General features: G+C 37.4%; 2 protein-coding genes across 7 annotated transcripts in view; one reads left to right on the forward strand and one right to left on the reverse strand.

The window, feature by feature from the left end:
- Vha26 (V-type proton ATPase subunit Vha26) overlaps positions 1–23,052 on the reverse strand; it is a 35,819-nt gene extending 12,767 nt beyond the window's left edge. The window contains exons 1-2 of the mRNA XM_081752231.1: positions 22,895–23,052; positions 6,460–6,635 (exon numbers count right to left, since the gene is read on the reverse strand). Of these exons, the coding sequence (XP_081608357.1) occupies positions 6,460–6,635; positions 22,895–22,927 (209 nt within the window). The 5' untranslated portion in view covers positions 22,928–23,052. The remainder of the gene's footprint in view (positions 1–6,459; positions 6,636–22,894) is intronic.
- A 130-nt stretch (positions 23,053–23,182) lies between these two features.
- Rga (CCR4-NOT transcription complex subunit regena) overlaps positions 23,183–25,415 on the forward strand; it is a 57,425-nt gene continuing 55,192 nt past the window's right edge. For all 6 annotated transcript variants that reach the window (XM_081752225.1, XM_081752227.1, XM_081752226.1 and 3 more), the window contains exon 1: positions 23,183–23,310. The gene's annotated coding sequence lies outside the window, so the exon portion shown is untranslated. The remainder of the gene's footprint in view (positions 23,311–25,415) is intronic.

Raw genomic sequence — 25,415 nt, forward strand, 5'->3', positions numbered from 1 at the left:
AGTTACTGATATTTGGCAGGGGTATATTTTTAGAAAATCAGAAATAGCCAGCGGCACGAAACACATGTCAAGTACACAAATTTCGCCTAAAATTAACTAATTAACTCTATGGCCTATGGAACCCGGAGGTTCAATGCCGTTCACGGAAACTCTCCACTGACTTCTATCCTTAGCCAACCGGATCCAGTTTCTATTTTGTATTCCTATTTCTGCGAGATTCATCTTAATATTGTCATCCCATCTGCGCGTAGATCTTCCTAATGGTCGTTTGCCGATTGGTCTTCCAGTTAAGAATTTGAAAATATTCCTATTTTCTACATGACCTGCCCACCTGAGTCTCCTAGACTTTATGACCCTAACAATGGTTGGTAAACCGTATAAATTATGTAGTTCCTCGTTATGAAGTTTCCGCCATTCCCGTTCTTCTTGGGTCTTAATATTCGTCTCAGGATCTTGTTCTCAAATACTTTCGTCTCAGGATCTTGTTCTCAAATACTTTCAGTCTACGTTCTTCCGTCATAATAAGCGACTATGTTTCGCAACCATACAGAACCAGGGTGTCTACCAGTCAAGCAACGTCAGGGAATTTGCAGGGTCAGGGAAAGTCAGGGAATTTCATTGTTTCAGGGAAAAATCTTTCCCAGGCTGTGAGGGATGAAGTAATGTCACTAAAATAGTCATAAATTACAGGTAATAAATATGTTGGAGCGCGCTGGCTCACTGGTACAGCGTTCTCCTCCGGTGCTTGGGGTCCCTGGTTCGATCCCAGCTCGCGCCGTGTGGACTTTATGGTGGACAAACAACGTGCTCGTGGGTTTTTTCGGGGTTCTCCCGTTTCCTCCCACTTTTTTCATTTCATTCATCTCTCATCATCACCGTCTGCTTTAGCCTAACCGGCATAACCGTGGGACGTAAAACTGAAAGATTTCATTTGATGATTTAAATATAAGTTACTTTTCATGAGTTACACTAAGAAAAAAAAGAATGACAGTCAGGGAAAATTATAATTTTGTCAGGGAAAGTCAAGGAATTTAATTACGCTTGCTTGGTAGACACCCTGAGAACAACAGTCATATATATTTTAATCTTCAAATTCCTGAAAAGAATTCGTGACAAGAGATTTTGAACTGAATAATAATAAGAATTCCTTGCTTTTAGTCGACATTTTATTTCTTCGTGAATATCGTTTTCGTCTGTTAATACTGATCCTAGATATTTGAAAGAATCCACTTTATCAAAAGTATTATTCGATATTTTAACGCATCCAAAATTTGCCGTATTACGATCCCGAGGAACTTCTATGTATTTAGTACATAAATTTCGCCTAAAGTTTTAATTTTTTTTGTTTCGGAAAGGGGATCGGACCCCTCTAAATACGCCCCTATTATCTAGAAACAAACAAACAGACGTGGACACAAAATAATTTTTGTCTTAAATGTTCATGGTGATTTCTCCGTTCGAATAGTTAACGATTTAAAAATCCTATGTTACGAAGAGAAGAAAGCAGGATTCTCCCGTTACCCGTTCAAAGTGGGACTTTCCCTAATCATCCTCTGCATGATACTCGTTTTCATACTGTGCTGTACATATATTTGAGTCTCAATGTACTATGATTATTATCTTCCACAGTCGAAATAACAGAACTGAAACGGGATTTTACTTATTTTCACTTTAAATTAATTTATTTCGGAATTTGATTTAAATCAACGATTTTTATTTAAAAAATCAAGTGATTTAAATCTTGATTAAAATCGTGATTTAAATCAGACTGATTTAAATCAATCCACCCTGCTGGTGACCATTTCCTAACAAACATCTCCAAAAATCTCTTTCATATCCTGTTCTGAATTACCCCTTTGACTTTGTCTCACCCTTGAAGTCTCTCCTACGATATACAATGTTAATAGGAATTTTCCATTGAGAACATTCTATCATTGGGATTTAAGAATACACAAAACACACATATTAAACAGACGAAATAAACGAAACAGACAAATATATACAATATAAACAATTGGTAACTTCTCAATTAAGAAGGGGAGATCGGCCGTCCTTTTAACAACCCATAGCATAATTAAATATAATTAATCAACATCAAGAAGTACATAATATTCAATTAAAGAAAAGGAAAAGAAAAATACAATAATAAGATGTACGGCTGTGACACAAGTAACACTAGCTTGAGCTCAGGAATTTAGTGGTGTAATTTGTTATTTTTTTATCTTGTACAGTTTAGAAGTTATTAATGTTCAAAGGTGGGAAATTACCTTGATACTGATCCAGTTCTCTCTTTGTTCCAGGTGATCTAAAATGGGTCTGACACGTGAACAGAAGATCGAAATCATCCTTATATCAGGGGAACGCAGCTACCGAACAATAGCAGCTGACTACAACAGACGGCACCCAGACAGAGAACCAGTATCGCACAGCACGGTGGCTCACGTGATCACCAAATTCCAGGAGACGCGCTCTGTCCAAGAGAGGGCACGTAGTGGGCGACCAATGACTGCCACCAATGAGGAAACTGCAACGGCGGTTGTTGCGTCGTTTGTGGAAAGTCCTAAACGAAGTACCCGTCGTGTGTCCCTAGCATGTGCAATAAGCCAATCCTCCGTTGTCCGGATATTGCACGTCAATCAGTGGCATCCTTACAAGCTGCACATGCAACAAACTGAACGAGGATGACCTTGATCGCCGGTTGGAGTTCTGCATGTGGGCTACTGAACAACACGAACTGGATCCTGCGTTTGCCAAGGACATACTGTTCAGCGACGAGGCCTATTTCACTTTGAACGGGGATGTTAATCGACATAATTGTCGATACTGTTGTGACGCAAATCCGAACTGGGTTGACCCGAGTCGAGAACATAGTCCAGCGAAAGTGATGATGTGGTGTGGCATATGGGACACCCGCATCATTGGGCCATTTTTCATTTACAACACCGTAACTGCACCACAGTATCTGATGCTGCTGCAGGACCTTGTGTCCCCTGCCATACTGAACGCTGACGGAATTTTTCCATCTTATTTTCAGCAGCCCCTCCACACTATGGACTTGGTGTCCGTGAATGGTTGGATGAACAACTGCCAGGGAAGTGGATAGGTCGCCGTGGTCCCGTGGAGTGGCCACCCAGATCCCCCGACTTAACGCCCCTTGATTTTTATCTATGGGGACATCTTAAGCTGATAGTGTATGCTGAGACACTTGGAGGAACGCATCCAAAAAGCCTGTGACTAAATTTCAGGAGACATTCTCCTCCGTGTGCAGTCAGAGTGGTTGCGGCGACTACAGTTGTGCATTGCACGGGATTGACAACACGTAGAACATGTGTTGTAGCATTCAGTATCAAGGTAATTTCCCACCTTTGAACATTAATAACTTCTAAACTGTACAAGATAGAAAAAAAAAACAAATTATACCACTACATTCCTGAGCTCAAGCTAGTGTTATTTGATGTGTCATACACCCCCTTCCTATTTAAAAAAAATTGACGAATCCAAAATTGCGAATTTCAAGATGGCGGCTATGAATGACATACACTCCAAAAGTTTCGGCCCCTCTGTTCCCATCATCACTTTTTACTTTTCCCATCGATTTTCAAACTTATGCAGGTGTACAAGGACTTTTGATTCACCCTATATACTGTATATTATATATATATATACAGATGGTGATCAGAAAAATGGAAACACCTGTAGTTGGCAACACGTCAGATGTATGGGTTGGCAATGGTGTCGTGGCGCCCGCAGCGCAGGACCGCTGGTGGTGGTGTGTTAGGTCGGTCTCCATACTACGTCAGGCGCAGTGGAACAGCAGTGTCCAGTGGCTGCAGCACACGGAGTTAGTATAAAATGGGAGACCTCTCAGATTTTCAAAGAGGGCAAATTGTTGGTGCCCGGTCATGTGGAATGAGTGTGACGGCACTGGCTACTGTGTTAGGTGTGTCGCGTGGGTCAGTGCCGAAGATGATGACGGCCTACACAACACACGGGAAAACCACATCGGGGAAGCGGAACAGTGGGCGGAAGAAAATCATAGTGACAGGTCACGCCGGGTATTAAAGCGCAATGTCACGCAGAACCGTCGTGCCACTGTGGAGCAAGTGACGGAGGAACTCAATCAACACCTCCCCCACCCTGTTTCGACAATCACAGTCCGCCGCGAATTACATGACATGAACTTACGGGGTCGTGTTGCATGGGCCAAACCGCTCATCAGGGACCATAACGCTTTCGCACCCCGCAAATGGTGCTGCGACCATGCAACTTGGACCGTTGAGGACTGGAAACGTGTGATATGGTCGGATGAGTCATCCTTCACCCTATTCCCAACCACGGACCGTGTTTATGTGTGGAGAACGCCCAAAGAAGCTTATGATCTGCAGTGTCTCCGCCCAACTGTGAAACATGGCGGCGGCTCGGTGACGCTGTGGGCCGCCATATCATGCTGGACGCTGTGGGTTTTCATTGGGTCCTGTGGTCACACTTAGCAGACGAATCACTGCCAACGATTATGTCGCAATTTTAGGAGACCACTTGCATCCTATGGTCCGGATGTTGTTCCCGGACAATGACGTCATCTTCCAGGATGATAATGCACCCATTCACACAGCTGGCGTTGATGCAGCGTGGTTTGAGGAACATCGGGATGAAGTTCAACACCTCCCCTGGCCCGCCCAATCCCCAGATCTAAACATAATTGAACATCTGTGGTCAGTCTTGGAAACACGACTCCGGCGACGATTTCCACCTCCATCATCTCTCACAGAACTGGCCGATGCCCTGCGCGAGGAATGGTGTAAAATTCCATTTGCTACCATTCACGACCTCTATGCCTCCATCCCACGTCGCATCAAGGCTGTTCTGAAGGCGAAAGGTGGCCCGACACCATATTAATCTGGTAAGTTGCAATTTCGTTCAGGTGTTTCCATTTTTCTGATCACCATCTGTATGTATATATATATATATATATATATATATATATATATATATATATATATATATATATATATATATATATGTATGTGTATGTGTGTGTGTGTGAGTGAGAGAGAGAGAGAGAGAGAGAGAGAGAGAGAGAGAGAGAGAGAGAGAGAGAGAAGAAGCTATAAAGTTGGCAGAACTTTTACAGAGACATTTCAATCCCTTTTCAACTAATTCACGGTGTCCTAGTCTAAGGTGATGTTGGTTGTGCTTTTTGACGGGAAGGGCATTGTCCATCATCAATTTGTACCACGTGGTCAGATAGTAAACAGTTGTCCCAGGACATTTTAGCGCGTTTGGGAGATGATGTGCGTACGAAGAGGCCTGAATTGTGCAAAAACCATGCCAATGCGCCGGCTCACGCGTCGCTCCTCTTGATGATATTTATTTGCAAATCTAGCAGATGATATTCATTTGCAAAGGCCAATGCATAAGCAAGTGCAATTCCCCAATCTACGAGCCACATTCTAGCAACATTTATTTAAGAGTATCTACAGGTCCAAAAATTGCTTGATAATGAGTTAAATCCTCAAAATTGGTGTGAATGATTAATAGATTAGAACCCACTTAAAATCTTTTGTTACCGGATCCTGATTAATTAATAATATATTTTGCAACGCTGTAAAGGATGTAATACGAGTTGCAGAATAGGTGTCCGTTGTTCTTCAGTATGGGGATATTACCATTGGCAATCATGTTTAAACGCAGAGACTGAACGAGAAATTAATGAAGATATCAACACAGGAGTAGATCTAACGGCTTTCTTAGTTCGAAAAATGTTAAGAGTCAACAGATGAAATTCAAATGAAATCTGTCTAGAAGAAAAAACCGAATAATTTAAACTGATCTTTTAATATTGTACATTGATGTTGATTACGCTATTGAGGATACCACATAAACAGCGCTCAGTACTCTATCTCCCGCAGCAGTGTGGAAAAGACTACGTACGTGTATATATATATTTAAAAAAAATGCAACTTTACCGCACCTTTTACTCAAAAAAAATTCCTGCTACGGAAAAGTCTTAAGGACCTTTATACTGCAGAATTTTTCACGTAAATAATTTCCTGAAAAAATTAATAATTTTCGAGATAATTGCACAAATCTAGAATTCACCCCTTTGAAAACGCTCAGACACCAAAAAGGCCTTCGCAAAAACCCAGCTTAGGAGGCGTTTTTTCGAACTTTCCCCTCTCCCCCTTTTTTAAAATTTTCTTAGGGTAAGAAAATTCAAGCTAAAAATGATCTTCAAAACCCTGTTTATCTCACTACATTATTACAAGAACATTCAATTAAAGTAGCTATATAAAAACAAACTATCAGCTCAGTTTCTCAAACAAGCTACATTAAACCAAATTGAAGTGAACATATTTTACTGTATCATTACATTGCTATTATTATTATTATTATTATTAAACTGTACAAACTCTATTAGTATAGTTTACACACAATAAGAATTCAAAATGAGTAACTTACATCTTTTTTTGAAGTTCCACTTGCTTTTCTTTTCTGTCATAGTATTCCATAATTTTTAGACGCTGTTGTTGTACAAGACGACCCTTTTCTATGTTGAATTCTTCTTCAGCTTTCGCATCAATTTCTTCAGCCTTTTCATTGGCTTCTTGCTCAATGAAGGCCATCATGTGTTGAATCTGAAACGATTTGCATTTTGTACGTTTAATATATTCTATTTTAATAAAGGTCTCATGAACAAACAAAAAGCTTTTTATAAAACTACTTGTGTGTATATGAAGTGCAATTGAATATTAACAGTAAACGCCAATTCTATTTTAAGGATACATTTCGTGGAAGGAATGTCAGAAAATAATAATAATGATCTTATGTCCTAATAGGCAACACCGAACAACAGAAGCTACTATTAACGCGGGCTCCGAACACGCACTGAGCTTGAATCGGGTAGTTGGCGAATGTACAGCATCACGCAAGCAATATAAACTCTCACAGAGAGAGAGATCGACAAACTATCTCACCTCTTCGGAAAGTTGGATTACAGAACTACGCTACCGGAAATATTACTACTAATAATGTTTCGAGTACGGTATGCTGAATTATTTAGCGCAATAATCTGATATAGGAAATGGTGCAGTTTGAGGAAAAAGTGGGAAGAAATATTAAGTAAATCAAATTTTAAAAATGAATTTAAAAAAAAAAAAAAAAGTAAAGGAAAACCTGAAAACTGACGTCGCACAGATAAGGTTGCCTCACATTAGGGATGGCCAGACGGATCTGGATCTCGGATATCCGGATCCTATAAGATCCGGATCCGAAATTTCGGATCTTGGATCCGGATCCGAAGTTTTGGATCTTGAATCCGGATCCGAAGTTTCGAATATTGGATCCGGATCCGGATATTCGATTCCTGGATCCACACCCGAAATTTCGAAGTTCAGATTCGGACTCCTGTTTTGAATATTTTAGGCCTTAGATTGAGACCCAGAACTAAAATATCCATATGTATAAAATTTAAGATTTTATCTAGCTCAGTGGGAAGACAATTCAATTTAAATGACAAAAGATTACATGAAAATCACATTTCACATTTTTCGAAGTTAGACCACTCATTCCCATCATCGAAGTCAGACTCATCATTTAGTCTTTAGTACTACAAGTATGCCACTTTCATCTCAAGTCAGTAGTTGCAAAGATCTGCCTTTTGTTATATATTAATCGAGTTAGGATTAAAATTCGATTGTTTGTGAGACCTATGATATTTTCAGAATGAGTTATAACGTTGAAAAACTGCATAATAATGCTGCATATTTTCTTTGTGCCACATTGGAATTTAATGTAGTCTATCTTATACAGTCGGCTCTTATGATTAATTCAATGATCTGAACTCCTGCAGCATTACGCTAAAATCATGGATGTCTTTGAATTTTCATCATCATTTCTATTTTTTTATTACGAGCAAAATAAATATCATAAGCGACATTTTACATAATACATATAGACGCAGATCAGTCAGTTGATTGCTTAAAGTTTATAGCAAAGCTATTACATTTCTAAGACACTGGCGGCCTTAGGATAAAATCCATGGCTTTCCCATAAAATCTTAAATCTCTCTATATAAAAAGGGCAAAGTTCTGAGTGATTGACAGATCACCGTACAGGCCAAATCGCTTAAACTAAAAACTTGAAATTTGGACAGTTTATAGGCTTTGTGACGTAGGATACCACTAAGGAAGGACTTTGGGAATTTCGACGAGGAAGGGGGGAAATGAGGTGGAAAATATTGATGATTCTTGACGTTAGATACTTCAAATTTGGTATTTGGGTTTCTCATTGAAAATAATTTGATACTTGTTTAAGTGCTTTTTGATATTTAAATTAGAAGGGACAGGGAAGATGTAGAAAGTAAAAGAACGGGTGATAATTGCAATTATTGCAATTAGTATAATAATATGCCTATATCTCGGAAACTTAAAGGGTTAGAAACAGGAATTTGGTATTTGGACTTCTCACTTAAAATAATTAGATACGTATTTCAACTTTTTTTTTATATGTGGCCCAGAAGGGAAGAAAAAGGGCGAGAAGAAAATTAAGTGGGGATTACAATTATTGTATTAATATGTTCAATCCTTTAAGGTTAGAGACTTGAAATTCGGTATTTGCATTTCTCATTGAAAATACTTTGACATGTGTTTCAGTGTTTTTTGGCGTTTTAGTAAAAAGGAAAAGAAAAGAGATGGAAAGGAAAGAGGGTGAGGTTTGTAATTATTATAACATGTTGATATCTGGGAACCTCTGAAGGTTAGGAGCATAGAATTTGGTATTTGGACTTTACATTTGAAATAATTAGGTATGTACTTAAGCGTTTTTTGATGTATGTCTTAGAGGGGAAGAAAAGGGGCGGGGAGAAAAGACTTTTATATCTCGGAATCCTGGAATGTTAGAGAAATGAAACTTGTTATTTGAACAAAAATTCATTATGAAATGATATCCTTGAGTTTTACGTCCCACGCCTATGCCGGTTAGGCTAAAGGAGATGGTGATTATGAGAAATAAATGAAATGAAGAAAGTGGGAGGAAACGGGAAAACCCCGAGAAAACCCACGAGCACGGTGTTTGTTTACCACAAAGTCCACATGGAGCGAGCTGGAATCGAACCAGGGACCCCAAGCACCGGCGGTGAACGCTCTACCACTGAGCCACCGTTAATGGCGGCGCTGGGTAGGGGCGAACGACTTTTCGCCCTCCCCCTGCATCCGCCTATGTGTTTACATGAATTATATAGCTCCTTATACAACCTATGCAAAGTTAATAGTAGTGGATTACTAATTACAAAGATACGTGTTACTGCTCGAGGCTCCATATGGTATTTTGTATACACATACAATACATTAATACATTATTGATTTTGATACATTAATTGCCATTTAGAACTTCATCTCTACTACAATTCTTAATTCTAACTGGAGTGGTACGGTCACAGAGAAACGTATTTTTAAAGAAAGAAAAAAAGCTCATCAAGAGCAAGAAAAGGAAGTTGCTCCTTAATTTGATTTGATCTATATTTTATGGGCTGTTCTATTAGAAATGGCCTAGCCCATCACGACTAGGAAATGGCCTCATTCAGTGGCAACAATAACTCAGAAAGAATTAGAAAAGTAAGCAGCCTGAGTCTAATGAAGAAGCTTGGGCTTGAGACTAAGGTTTCATCCCAGCATTTGACTAGTGTTACAGAAAACAAAGGACAAATTTCCATCAGGACGACCGCTTTAAAAAAGATTTACTACCTTTTCGGTCAAGTATTTCCACTAGAATCGAATCTGACAATGAGATTGCTCTCACCTAAGTCGACAGTTTTACTTAATCAAATTTGGAGTAATTGTGATATATTAAGGCACGAAATCCAAATATCAACAGAATGAAGGGATCGCAAGACTGTCACACGATCAGATACCAAAAGTGTCTTAAAATCTTATTTTAAGCATAGGAATGAAAATCACTTTGTCAATAATTTGGAAAATTTTGCTGATTCGGAACACCCGAATTTTCTGACACGGAGTTTCGAATTCGGATCCAAGATCCGGTTTTTCAAGTCTGGATCCAAGATTCGAAATTTCGGATCCGGATCCAAGATCAGTTTTTTCAGATCCGGATCCAAGATCCGAAATTTCGGATCCGGATCTGGCGATCCCTACCTCACATCCCATGCTGCAGTATAATCCATTACTACAGGGTGGCCCATAATTATGCATATGATATTTGACTGTAGTATTTGGAATTCTAAACAAAGTTTTGACATGGCAACACTATGTAGCCTCAGAGTAGGGATCACGGTCACTAGAGCACCGCCACTCTATGCCATACCAGTACAAGAATGACTGAAGGAAACTTGCACGAAGCACAGGATCGGTCGACGTAAGTCCGTGCATTGGCCTGCTCGATCTCCCGATTTGCCACCACCTAACTTTCTCTTATACGGTATTTTAAAAGGAGAAAGTGTATCAACATCACATATACAATTTAACCGAACTACGGGAAGCTAGCACAGTAGAGCTCCACAGGATACCAGTACGGATCTGTCAAGCTACTTGTGACGACGTTGCTCTTCATCTCCAGGCATGGAAGGTGCATTGGTGGACCATGCCATCGAGAACACAGATTAAAATTCTTGTAAGGAAAAATACTAGAGTAATGTGTTTATATTCAATTTTATGTTCAAGTAATGTTGCTAGTTTCTTTACCACAGTCTTTGGAACATCATATAATAATAAATGAGCCACCCTGTAGAATCCCTTGATTTTTTTCTACCTTATTATTAAGATCATAATGCAGAGCTTATTCATTTATTACTTCTAAGGGTAATAGTTTTTATATTGCTTTAACATTGTGAGTTCAGAAGTCATAGCAAGCAACTATTTTTTGGCCGTTAAGAACGTTATTTGATCATGGTTTTTATATCACATTTAGTTGTATTGCTCATTACATTAGCATGGAATTTCACTCATTCCAAAACCTAATTGCCTATAACTCCAATGAAATGGAACTACATGCTGCATTACTATGACTGATATTCACTGTACTTCATACTTCTCGCTACTGATACGGATGTCACACTTCCTCACTCGCTTCTTAAATTCTCTGAAGGCATTTATACCCATCAATGAATTTTAAAACAAACGATATGACGAACTTAGAGGTCTGTACGGGCTCGGGCCTACAAAGTATATATAACTTCGGGCTCGGGCTGTAAATTTTTAAATATACAGCCATATTTCTCGGGCCTAACTTAGGAGAACTTTTAAAGCACAACTGCAAAATTAAACCTTTAGTTGCTGTAAATAAAAATACAATTTTGCGTTAATTATTAAGTTCCTGTAATTCGGGCTTATTTGATTATCACACGAGCTCAGGCCTAAATGCTAAAACATATTTCGGACTCGGCTTGTGCCTCACATTGTAAATTCACGGGCCGGGCCGAGCTCAGGCTAAAAATTCCGGCCCTGCAGACCTCTAGTCGAACTTACGGTGTTCTGGGAGAGTGTTTAGGTTAAAAAATATTTTAAATAAGTTACAAACTTCACCTCAAACCTCTAACATTGAAGAGCTCAAAGGCCTTGGCATGTAAATGCCTTAATAGGATTTAAAAATGTGATAGAGAAGGCATGGATTCATGTCCTATGCGCATAGATAGACTACTAGTTAAAGAAATTGAAAAAAAATTACATCTTTAAGTTTTACAGCCCACAATTATGTCGGCTAGGCTTTGAGACGGTGATAATGAGGAATGAATAAAATGGTGAAATGAAGAAAGTGGGAGGAAACGAGAGGACCCCGAAAAACCCACTTTTACGGTGTCTGTCCACCACAAAGCTTACTTGGTGCGAGCTGAGATCCATGCACCAAGGGTATAAAGAAATTGAAAGTTTACCTTACTGCATCATGGTCATTATGTACAGAGACAGTTTCGACGAACGCTTCCACTTTAGTAACTATTGAATCTTCGTGCATGCCAGATTCTTCGTTTTAGTTGCAAAATCTGGTTGACAGTAACACAATGGAATAGTTTCAGCAGGATAAATTAAGAATTTTGGAACTGAAATGAAGAAACCGACATGAATGAGGGGACGAGGATAGTATATTTGCACGAAGATTCGTCAATTAATCAAGGTGGAAGCGTCCATAGAAACTGTCGGTACCCACTCGTAATAAGGACAATGACGGAATAACATAACCCCTCAATTTCTTAATTTAACAATATCCGTCAGTTGCGTACTCTTATTTACTAATACTGCTGCTTACTTATGAAGAATGAATACATGGCTGGCTGGCCATAGGCACATTGCACATTAGTGAGCCCGCGTAGTTTTTATTATATATTCTATTTGTAAACCTTGCAAGATAACAGCTGGTAAGATCTTAATAGCTAATATCACTGCTGTTAAGAGCGGTAATGATACTACATCGGTTACAGGAAGGGAAGTTATAAAATCTTAAAGAATAAATGAAACAAAATAATCTGGATTTGGCAGGAATTTGTGTAATTAGATGGAAATGAAAGCCGAGTTTTACATCCCACAGCTATGCCGGTTAGGCTAAAGGGGACGGTGATGATGAGTAATGAATGAAATGGTGGAATGAAGAAAGTGGGAGAAAACGGGAGAACCCCGAGGAAACCCACGCACATGGGGTTTGTCCACCACAAAGTACTTGGCGGGGGCTGGGATCGAACCCGGAACCCCAAGCACCACAGGTGAACACTCTACCACTGAGCCACCGCGGCCCCATGTAATTAGATGGGAAAGTAATGGGATCTTGAACAGCGAACGATATAGACTCAGGTAATGAAAAAGGTGATCATAATAGTGTACGAATAATTCTTGGTAAGCCTTTAAAAGAGAAAACAGTGAAAGTACTGTACAATTTGTTGATGATAGAGTTATGATGTTATGACTTACAGAAAAAAAAATATACAGATATATGCATCAACAATTTCGCATACAACTGAAAAAGTAAAGGAAAATTAAGAGAAAATAGAAGAAATTATAGACAGGGTGAACAGGAGTGCACGCATAATTATAACGAAAGATTTCAATGCAGCTGTGGGAGAAAAACAGGAAGGTAGCGTCGTAGGCAAATATGGTTTAGGCGAAAGAAATGGAAGGGGAGAGGAACTGGTAAAATTCCCTAGATAGAACTCACTAGTAATTGGGAACATTTGGTTCAATCAGCATAAGAGAAGATATACCCGGAAATCCTAAATAGACGGCCGAAGATATCAGATAGACATGATTCAGGATAGGTATACGAATAGCTTGAAAGCGAAACGAAGGTGGGTATTCGCATAAGCTAGGGTAGTGAAAACGAGTGGGTTTTGACAATGATACGAGTTTCAATAGCATTTGTCGTGGTTTCATACTAGTAGCGTTCCACTTGTAAACAAAATACAACTTCTGTAAACTGTGCAGAAATTCACCACCGGTGGAAAATAGTTTCTATACAAGCATCTTTCATAGCAACTCACTTATTTTATCCGTCGTAAAGTACTTGTAATAATTTTAGACTAGTAATCCTACACTTGTAAACATAAAATTCAAATATGATGCGCCAAAAGTAAACCAGAAACAGAAACAATGAGAGTTAATTGTCATCAGTGTTATGTGGCTTTCGTGAAATTTTAGGGAACCGTTCTACAATGCTGGCACAATACATAAATTCCGAGTGTAGTACATGAGATGGGTTCCCGGCTCAGTAAGTTTACTTTATGGGCTATGTGAGCATTTTTTGTGGGTACTGAACTGAGCGGATGCCAGGGTTTGGAAAGACCCGTTTAAAAAAAAAATAACCCACCTGGGCCCATATGGGTTTTTTCGAAATATTTCAATGTCTTTGGGGTAAAAGGCTACTTGTGCTACCATCAAAGGTAAGAAATAATACTAATAGTTTTACTAATGCACTACATATTTACTGGTAGTACAGGCACATATGGCTCTAAACTCGTCAAATATAGGGGAGACCGGGGCACATTGTCACAGTAGCAATTCTGAAAAAAGCGAAAACATTAGCGCGCCGGTGCTGCTTTCTTGTTTACTTACTAGATATCACTATTAACTGTACTCGTTTGGAGATGTGCGGGAACAACGGTGCTGCGTCCGATGACCTTTCTCTGTTTTCATTGCCGGAATATAAATTTTCCGAGTCCTGAAATTGCTGTTTTGTGTGTTCGTGACAGCGGTAGAAGCAAATATTTTCGTGTGTGTTATGTAGGTTACAAATAGAACTTCATAATGTGCTACTTTGAATGCGCCTAATCTTGTCGTTTGGAATAGATATTTTGTAAAAAGAGTAATGGCGACGCGTGGGGCAAGTTGTTACAAATAAGACGGGGCATGTTGTCACTGTGACAATGTGCCCCACTGTGTGTTATATACGATACAAACGATAGGGTTATCTCTGTTTCTCAGACAGTGAGAATATACAAAAGAAAGACAGAGAGGAAAGCACCACCAATGCAAGGTCTACTTGTTGCAGCAAGAGCTATGAAAAGAAATAACAACCCCATATCAATACGTAGGCCTAAAGCTGCTAAAGAATTTCATGTCCACTACAGAACATTGGCAAGATTTTGTGCACGTGTTACAGATGGCAAACTACAGTTCGGCCAATGCTCATTTACATTAGGTTACTCTTCGTAATACTAGGAAGAATTACTAGTATCATACCAAAACAAGCTTCGCATATATAATTTGGACTCACAACAAAATAGGTTCGCGATTTGGCTTACAACTATGCAAAAGAACTAGGATTGAAATGCCCAGAGTTGTAGAATGAAAAGTCCATTGCTGGCCCAGGCTGGTATCCGGTATTTCTGAAAAGACATTGTGATCTTGCTCCCCAAGCAAATAGTTTTGCACCTATAAACAATGTCAACGAAGGTTCAAAGAAGATTACGATTCTTCCTCAGAGGACGACGATACATTGTGTTTAGTTTATGGCGATCCATACAGTGCGAGTACATGTAGCGAGAAGTGGATTCTGTGCATTCGATGTACGGAATCGGCCTACGAAAACTGAGGGAAGCAGAACTTGTTTTACGTGTGTATTAACTGTAACTGACAATGACCTCCAGGTATGGTACTTTGTAGAAGCAAAAGGATAAACATTTTCAAACTAGTTTGCGGTGCGTACTAATAAAACGCAATTAAACTTCGTAATAATATTTACTCCTCTTCTAGCTATACAGTAGTCCTATCAGAGGAATTCTTAGCAATTCCTAAACTACAATCAGAAACAACTTAAATGCAATTGGCTAATTTTGTGTAGGTCTATTGGAGAGGTACGCTATGATCTGATAATTTCGTCATTTTGTAGTTTTGATTTCTTAGCTATGAGTTAGTTTTATTTTCATGGCAGTTTTGGTTTTCCTACAAAGCTTGATGTAACAATAAATCTTTTAGGTTGAGAAAATATAAGCTCCAGGTCATCCTACTTTCTTTCCTATTTAACAAATATTGTTTCCCCTCTCATTTAATTATGTTTTGATTCTCTTTCAGACACTAAGTATTTAATGCTGGTAACATTTACAGTCTTTTTGCATTAGTAATAGTTGCATTAGGTGCCTTCCATTTCAACTCAGGCAAAAAAAATATAAAATTGAACCATCACCATCTCAGATATTGTTGAAACTTTTTTTTACAGCAACTAGACATGTTTTTAAGACCTTTTTTTTTTTGTCGAAAAAAAATTTCCCGCCAAGTAATGGGCCATCAAAGACGGGGAGTACAATTTATGAATTGTAGAAGACATGGAAAATGGTCAACTTCGGAGCCTCACCATTCGGCTGTGGAGACATGTAGAGTTATAATTCTTGTTGTGGTATGTACATAGGGATATAAATAAACTATATTTCATTATAGTTTGGTTTGCGCATGCGTATCTTTTTGTACATAAATTAACAAATGAACGTTAATTTATCTGAAAAGTCGAAGTTTGCGAATTTTTTTTCGAGCACTTCCAGTTCGAATTTTAAAATTCTGTTTTCACGGTTGGTAAGACCTGGTTACCCGCTTTCCGAAAAAAAAAATTGTATCGCTTCTGTGTGCAACCGTTTTGTCGCGAAAAATTCGAGAAATTGTAAAATTTTCAAAAATCTCCATTTTCTCGAAAACACCATCTTTTAAAATTCTGAAATTTTGTCAGATGGTTCAACTTTACATGAATAATAAACACACCAAATACCAATCTCGACCAATGCTTCATGAATTAACTGCAGCCTTTTAAAGTTAGCGAAGTTTCGTTAACTTTGATGTCACATGGGAACAATAAAAGGTTTTCTTGACTGTTTTTTTTTTCATTATTTTGATCAAGAAGGCTCACTGAAATAGCCAAATGAGCCTCCCCCTACTCCTCCGTTTTCTTAAACCGAAATAATCTGAGGTGGAAGTTACGATTAGGAAACGCACAAATTTCAAGTTCACTTACTTAAAATGGTCTTCGGAAACAAAATTTCACTGATTTATTTTTATTCATCATTATTATTATTATTATTATTATTATTATTATTATTATTATTATTATTATTATTATTATTATTATTATTATTTACATGGACCAATCATTTGCTTGGTTAGTGTCTTCTTTGCTAATAGCATGTAACCGTACAGGTGCTCCAATAGGTGTTGGCTCACTCACAACTCGTCCAGGAATGGATCTAGGGGAAGAAACTTTTTTATTTTATATATAAATAAAACCGATCTCAGAGTTTGAAGCTCTTAAAAGTAGCTCTAAGTAGCAGTATTACCCCCTTCCCCTTCTAGAAGTCCGTCTTGGATCCGCCCCTGCGTAGCACATTGTCGATAGTCACAAATGCTGAAGGTCTATGTGGAAGCATAAACAGCAGGGTTGGCAAAAACCATGGTTTTTATTAAAAAAACCAAAAAAAAAAAACTGTTTTTTGGTTTAAACCAGGTTTTTTTGGTTTAAACCAGGTTTTTATGGTTTAAATAATTTGCTCTATATATTCATATCATATATGGACAGAAATAAGTTTGTTTCGCCTTGATGTTATTATGCAACAACCGGGTTATGCTGGAAGGGGTCACATAAGCTTAAAGTGGAATAAAAACCGCTTCTCGAGTTACATCCGAGAGAAACTGTCCTCCATTTGAACTCGGAACCAGGACTAATTGGCCACAAATGCGTTACGTCTGCCGACTCACTCATGAAGGAATCCTGATGAAAATACGTTGTACTGATCTTTACATGCTTCTTAATATAACTGTCAAGAGTCATTTCAGAAGGACAAAAAGATAAACAGTTGCACAAGTGAAACCATTACACAGAATTACATATGAAAAATTTCAAAGTACGACGGAGTACAGAAGAACTAATTTAGTTCAAGTTAGTTAACAACGACTTTTATTGGTCGAAATTAAAGAAATACACCGACTTAATCTGCATATCAATAAGAAAAGTGAATAAAGATACGAATTATTTGAGTCCACTTTGGCTCAAACTCATTTATACATAAATAGATACCAAAGATACTTATTTCACTAAATGCCTCTCGTGGGGTCTGTATGACCACCCCCACACACACTCAAAAGTACGGCATGTTCGATGTATTTTATCAATAGTAAACATTGAAACGAAACAATATTTAGAATTTTTCTTCGATTGCAATTACATAACAATAATAACAACTACAAAAAATCACAAAATAAACATTTATAAACTTATAAAAAAAAAGTTGCTTTTGTAGTATAATCTTTTTGAGTAATGAATGGGGAATTTAGTTCTGAATATAATACGAATAATATACGGAAGTGAAACGTGATAACCCACAAATGTGTGTTCATCAAGATTTTACAAACACTTACACTTTTACGAACATTTTTTGTTTTTTGGTTTAAACCAGTTGGTTTTTTTGAAAAAACCAGCTGGTTTAAACCATGGTTTAAACCACCTTGGTTTAAACCAGCCAACCCTGATAAACAGCACTTCAACTTCACGTAACTCATGATTTATTCATAATATTTCTACTACGCGCCACTGGTTATCATACATATATATATATGTAACAAAAGTTCCTTTTTGCAGATTTCTTAAATCTACACTTTGAATTGCAGAAGTTCGATTTTGGAAGAAGCATGAAGTTAGTTCATGGTGATCTGTTACTGCCATAAAAACTTCGCCATTTTCCGAAAGCCAAAGATGACTTCGTTGAATACCAGTTACCGGTCGCAAACTTTCCCTTTTTTTCTTCCGGAAGTCGTCGAACTCAGTTCCAGGCAACAAAACGAGAGTAATACCCGGAGTTTGTACTTACACTATACTCACGAATTCTTCTGCGGTTTTAGTGGGGGCGCGGTGGCTCAGTAGTAGAGTGTTCACCACCGGTGCTTGGAGTCCCTGGTTCGATCCCAGATCGCGCCGTGTGGGCTTTGTGGTGGACAAACATCGTGCACGTGAGTTTCCTCGGGGTTATCCCGTTTCATCCCACTTTCTGCATTCCACCATTTCATTCATTTCTCATAATCACCGTCTCCTTTAGCCTAACCGGCATAAACGTGGGACGTAAAACTTAAAGATTTCATTTCATTTTTTCCTTCTGCGGTTTTAATACTGTTTTTGCCTAAGGTTATGCCGCGTTGCCACATTCTTTACACCCTCCTCCTCCTCAATACCGTCGCAGAGACCCTTGCATGACCGGTTTTACTGCAAAACCACTGCTTTATCGGACCTGTCTGCATCTCGAAGATCTGAAAGCGATTTTTAAAGTGGGATGCAGCACCGTCAGAAATCACTGACACGGTTCGGGAAATTGTAGACATTTATTTTCTCGTATTCAAACCTTTTTCTATAAAATATATTTTCGCTTTTCTTCGAGTATGTTTAGAATCTTGTCTACGGCTATGAGCACATGAGCCGAATCGTGTGTTTTATCGTCGTTTATTACAACAAAACTGTCAGTTCTTTCATATTCCGGTGATAACTCTGAATTTCACTTTGCAGAATAACAGTCCTGTTTTCAGCGAAGTCCACATGAAGTAAAATAGAATTTGTATCTTGAAATTTTATACGGTGCTTTTCGGAAGCAATTAATTCTCTTCGGATTTTCTTGATGTAGTCATGAATTACAATTCTTAAAGTTAAACAAGCAATGTACGATACGAAAAAAGAAAGTGGCACAGTTTTTTTTAACGATATTATTGTTTTCCCATATGGCATACGTAACACTTTCATTTTCATCAGGATAAATAATTAAAGACTCCACACTTATTCCGTCCACTCCAGGACATTCACCACATTCTTGAAGAAGACAGTAGTCATTTTCTACGGAACTACTAAAAGAAATAGGTCACTCATGACAGATTCAATACAGGCTGCACCTTTGATTTGTAGCAATGCAGTAGCAGCTAACTTAAAATTTGCACAATGCACACACACACACATACACACTTCCCTCGCCGGTTGCGGACTGACCCACTTTAGTCGAATACTGTAAAATTCCGAATGACCCATTCTTATGTTGGGATTGTTCTGTTTAAAAAGTCAGTAAATTTCTTTGGAACGCGTAAGAAAACGTTTCGATTTTTTTTTTAACTTTTTGTCCTTTTTCGATCACCGTAATTACAACGCACTTAATTGAGACTTTGTCTGGAGCATTCCGAATCATCACTGAGGTAATAGCTCAGGCTTTTTGTAGATCATCAGAATTTATTGGATGTCCATTTCAAGTAAACTTAAAATTTGTGTGTTTCGTAATCGTATTTTCCATCTCAGATTATTTCGATTTAAGAAAACGGAGGAGTAGGGGGAGGCTCATTTGGCTATTTCAGTGAGCCTTCTTGATCAAAATAATGAAAAAAAAAAAGGTCAAGAAAACCTTTTATTCTTCATTTAATTAATGTGAACCACAAACATCAAATCATTGCACTTTTATTGTTCCCAGTGTTGCTAACTGTGACATCAAAGTTAACGAAACTTCGCTAACTTTAAAAGGCTGCAGTTAATTCATGAAGCATTGGTCGAGAATGGTATTTGGCGTGTTTATTATTCATGTAAAGTTGAACCATCTGACAAAATTTCAGAATTTTAAAAGATGGTGTTTTCGAGAAAACGGCGCCCAAAAATGGCGATTTTTGAAAATTTTACAATTTCTCGAATTTTTCGCGACAAAACGGTTGCACACAGAAGCGATACAAAATTTTTTTCGGAAAGCGGGTAACCAGGTCTCACCAACCGTGAAAACAGAATTTTAAAATTCGAACCGGAAGTGCTCGAAAAAAATTCGCAAACTTCGACTTTTTAGATAAATTAACGTTCATTTGTTAATTTATGTACAAAAAGATACGCATACGCAAACCAAACTATAATGAAATATAGTTTATTTATATCCCTATGTACATACCACAACAAGAATTATAACTCTACATGTCTCCACAGCCGAATGGTGAGGCTCCGAAGTTGACCATTTTCCATGTCTTCTACAATTCATAAATTGTACTCTCCGTCTTTAATGGCCCATTACTTGGCAGGAAATTTTTTTTCGACAAAACAAAAAAATATGGGTCTCTTAAAAACATGTCTAGTTGCTATAAAGTTTCAACAATATCTGAGATGGTGATGGTACATGCTCTGCCTGAATTGAAATGGAAGGCACCATTAATAATATCTACCAATTTCTGGAAAGTGCCACAAGAATAACGTGTGACAATTTGCCCCATATATTGTGACAACTTACCCCGCATATGGGGTACATTGTCACAACTGTATTGATCATAAAACAGTACAGAAGTCCAGTTCAGAGCGAGTTACATTGGACAGAGAAATATATGTTATACACAAGATAAAGTATGTGTATACTAAAAATTATAATTTTCGGCCTTACACGAGCATCACAAGAAAATAAAACGTGAAAATTGTGACAATGTGCCCCGGTCTCCTCCATGAGGGATAACGTCCCTCGGCATAGCCGAGTCGGCGAGCACACTATTTACGGAAAGTATTTTCTAAAATATAAAATTGCATTTTTTTAAATAGGCTATAAGCATAACCAATATATTAATTTGTTATATAATTATCTCAAGCTAACTTTTTTAAATTTATTCAGTGCATTCAGAACTTTATAAAGGTCTTATGTAGAATGTTGTTCTATACCTTAACGTGAAAGCATTTAATTCGCCCGAGGAAAGTACAAAATTTGATAAAAATCACTTTTAATGTGATCAACTTAGTTGTAGCAATAATATATTCACAAAAAGCTCAAAAACCCAGGTGGGTTTTTTCAAGTGGGTCCAACCCGAAAAACCCCACCGGGTTTTTTCGGGCTGGGCCCGCTTGGGCAAACCCTGGCGGATGCACTCAGTACCTATACTAGAAAATTGCTCTTTCTTCTGTAGCTCTGTATTTTAGCTTTCCGTGCCTGATAACTGCTCTCATTTACACATTTGGACAGTCATTTGATTTTTAGTTCTTCAATCTGGTGGATCCAAGGATCTACAGAGCATTTTTTAGCTGATACAGACTCCCTGTTCGTATCTCGCTGCTGAATTTTCGGAGTTAGGATCTTCTGTAAGTAGGTCATTACTCACCATTGAAAATACGGTGCTTTCCTGTGCATTATTGCGGCGAAGAAACCACTCCCTGGTTCACCAGATCCTCTAATCTTTCTCTCTCTCTCGTTTTTTGTGGGCGAAGGGAAGGGCAGATTTTGTGTCAGCAACAGAGCAGATATCACTGCTATAGCTATTTCACCCTCTTCGGATGAACTCATATTGCGAAATAGAAAAAGAATAATATTTACGATTACGACAGTTGATTGCCCTGTGCGTAACACGTTTTTCGTCTGTTTAATACAGCGATCACGAGAGGCTCTGCTGGTAAAACCTACCTAGTTTTAAGGATCGTCTGAGACTCTTACATCACCCCAGGATAAAAGAAATTGCATGGAAGTTTAGAGAGAGTTAAGCAACACTGTTAAGTTGTAGCCTGAGTTGAGGCCTTAGTTATGATCCGTGCGAGACGGGCTTTACAGTTTTTAAATTCACAGATCACTTTCTACGCACACATGAATAAGTTCCTTAACATTACTATTCCCTCTAGTATTAACAACTATACCTGTAAATTAAAAAAAAAAAAAAATCCTGTATTTTTAATTCACACAAAATATTTTTCGGATAAACTTTACATTACACGCTCCAGCTGCGCATCGATAAGTAGGACCCCTTTAAAAGGGTATAGTAAAGTACAGTAAAATAAGAATAAGTAGGATAAGGGTAAGAACGGGTTAGCTTATGGTAAGGACGTTTTGATCCATTTTCTTAAAATTAATAGTGTAATTCCTCGTTTCTGAGTATACCAGCTGGAGTGGGCATTGTAAAGTTAACCCAAAATCTCTTATTGTCTAATTATGAAATAATGTATTTCATCCTGAAACTGTGCAAAATTATGATAGGCTACTACATTTTCAACCAATAGGAAATTAAATATACCAGTTGGAAAGTTGAAAGAGAAATGGGAACGATAATATCTTGCTAGTTATGTTTGTATTTAAAAGTGGGTTCAAAACTACAACTAAAAATATAAGATTTAAGTGGAAATATCTGAAGTTATGTTTGTAAATGATTAGTCTTAGTGTTTTTTTTTTCTTTCCTTTCTTTAATGCAGTAATTTCAGCGTTCTCCACATGCATATTAACGATTAATATTTGAGTATCTAAGACTATCTCCGTTATCTCACACTTTTATCAAAAACTTAATAAACTAATTCTTTTGTGTGTATTTACTTCATCAGAAAGAGAATAATAATAAATATACATTTCTTTAACTACATGGAGAAAGTAAGAATATGAAATTTGCCCGAGTATTCGACCCTTCGCCTAACACCAGTAGTTTTTTACTAGAAACACACAATAAACATAATAAAAGTAATTAGTCGTTACCTGTTTCTTAACATCTGCGTCACTCAGAGCCATTTTTGCTTGTTTATGAATTAAATTTCCTAAAATATATCCTAATCTTCAGACTCCTGTCCGTACACCCTTCTGCTTCCTTGCAAACCCACTACTCGTGAGATCATATGATTGTGCTGTTCACTACCTACTCGAAAATAATTCAATAAACTTTTACAAAACTTAAATTTAATATTATCAGGATAAGCAACTGCTATATAAATTCAAGCTGACAATTTTATATGCTTCGGTATATAATTCTATATTATGTCTAACAAATAGCAGGTAAATATTTAATGGTAATTTGACTAATGGTGTCAAGTAGTGGAGTTTGCTAATATGGAAGAAGATCGTGTATTGTGTTCTGTGAATCGAACAAAAATATAGGAGAGTTTTATTCTTCACTAGTAAGTTTTCTTTGTAAAAATCTTCGATTTGGAAGTTGAATATACTATGTGACATCTCTTCAGTGATTAAATGAGTTTGTACTGATGGATATAATCTCAAATGCGGAAGCGTTCAGAGTGGGCATTGAAAGAAAGCAGTGTTATGATTTTAACGTTTCTCAAAAGTTGATCAAAATAAAATTCATTGCTCAGTTATAATGTAAAAAAAAAATTGTCGCTACTGATATATAGAGGAATACTATTGTTAAAAGGATATTTTATAGTCCTGGTATTTCCGAGCGATAATGTGTTCTTTTCTCCACAAAGTTCGAACTACACTGATTATTTTTTTAATCTGAATTTCAATTTCTTACAAAGGAAATATTCAGAAATATCAGGGTAGTATAAAAATATATACAATTTAATTAAAGGGTTTAATATAGTCAAATCTATAAAGGTATGCAAGTATATAAGTAGGCATTAATAATGTAGCAGAATTGTTGTTTTCAATTTGACTGGTTAAGTAGTTGAATATGAATAATTTTGAAATTTTTTTGTTTTGTATTTACCCGTCCCCGTTTTCGCATTAAAATTAACTAGAATGCACTTAGTATCATACCATCCAACAGCTTTACGACCCGTTTAGTCCTATATTAGTTAAAGATAATGACTTGTTTTGATTTTAAAAGTAGGCCTTAAGTTGTTTTCAGATGCTCGTTTGTTTTAGGTATAATTAATTTGGTTGATAACCTGTATTCAGCTACGGATAATTTTATTATCATAATTATGTTACATGTATTTATTTGTGTGCTTTTAAATTAAAGTTAACAGCTATTGCGAATAGTATATTTCATATATTATATTTTACTGAAGTACATTAAGGAAATTCCGTATCACATTACGTTCTTAGGGGATAACAGGTCGTTCCTACATTACTTCCGTTTGTAAGGGATTAAATACAATTTGTGATGAAATACCAATTAGATAATGAATCAGGACAGTGTGAACAAATAGCGAGTAACGCATTATGAATGAATTAGTCCTGTAATCAAACTTGTGAACGCAAAGATAGCTTGGTAGAGAAGTACCGGTTCTGTGCAAGGTAATATGTCATAATTGCCTGTATACCTTCCAACTGCAAGAGGTGCATGCCCCAATATCATTCAGAGCCTACATATCGGTATGTCTTCATATTTTTGTTGAAGGCAACGATGTTAAACAAGATTAATTAATAAGCATAAACTGAACATATAAACCATATAATTCAGATAAATGAACTCTGAAGAAAGCACTGGGATAATGTTTAGTAAAAGGGGTCCAGCTATTTTTTCTAAAAATTTTACAATTTTGGTAGTTTCTGTTAACAGTAGGTTAGTTTAGGTAAGCTTTGGTTAGATTATGTTATTGTAGAAGTCGGGAAGGTTCTTGAACACAGGTACCCCCATATACATTAATAGCTAAGTTGGTTTCTCTCTGTACCATTTTTATATTTAATTCACATAGTATTACCGAGCGAGCGTTAGCGACTGAAGGCGAGTTAGAACAACGCAGGCACTTGTTTTCTGTCTTTATTACAGATAAATGGGAAGGGGGACCTGTGTTCTACAACCTTGCCGGTTAGGTCTAAGCAATTGCATGTTCCATTTTTTCTTTAAATTGTTCATTTTTTACGTATTTCTGGACTCCTGCTAAATATTTACCAAGCACTGTAGTTGAATAAATAACTAAATTTAAATTCCGTGTTGTTTTATATTAGTACAACAGTGTTGCATTCATGATATTGTAGAACTTAAGTCATTACGAAATGAGCTCTTAGTACATTACAAAGGGTACCTGAAGGAAGCACATTGAATTTAGAAGGACCCGCCTCATTCGTGGGTATGTACAAATTCATTTTAGGAGGGCTTAACGTTATGGGCATATATACAGCGTCCGGACATACGCTATAAAAACTACAGTTCAAAAAGCACAAACCAACCTACACTAAAAAACACGTATTCTAACTAACCGAGTCAGCGTAGGGGCGAAGCAAATGAGCCTGCGCAAGAGAACAGGACGTTAATAGGGAGCAAGCGCATCAACGACTGTGGATATACGCGTGAATAACAATATTGCAAAAAGCACTT

This window comes from Thermobia domestica, chromosome 3 (genome assembly GCF_964235325.1).
Source record: "Thermobia domestica chromosome 3, izTheDome1.hap1.1, whole genome shotgun sequence".
In the NCBI taxonomy this organism is placed as follows: domain Eukaryota; kingdom Metazoa; phylum Arthropoda; class Insecta; order Zygentoma; family Lepismatidae; genus Thermobia; species Thermobia domestica.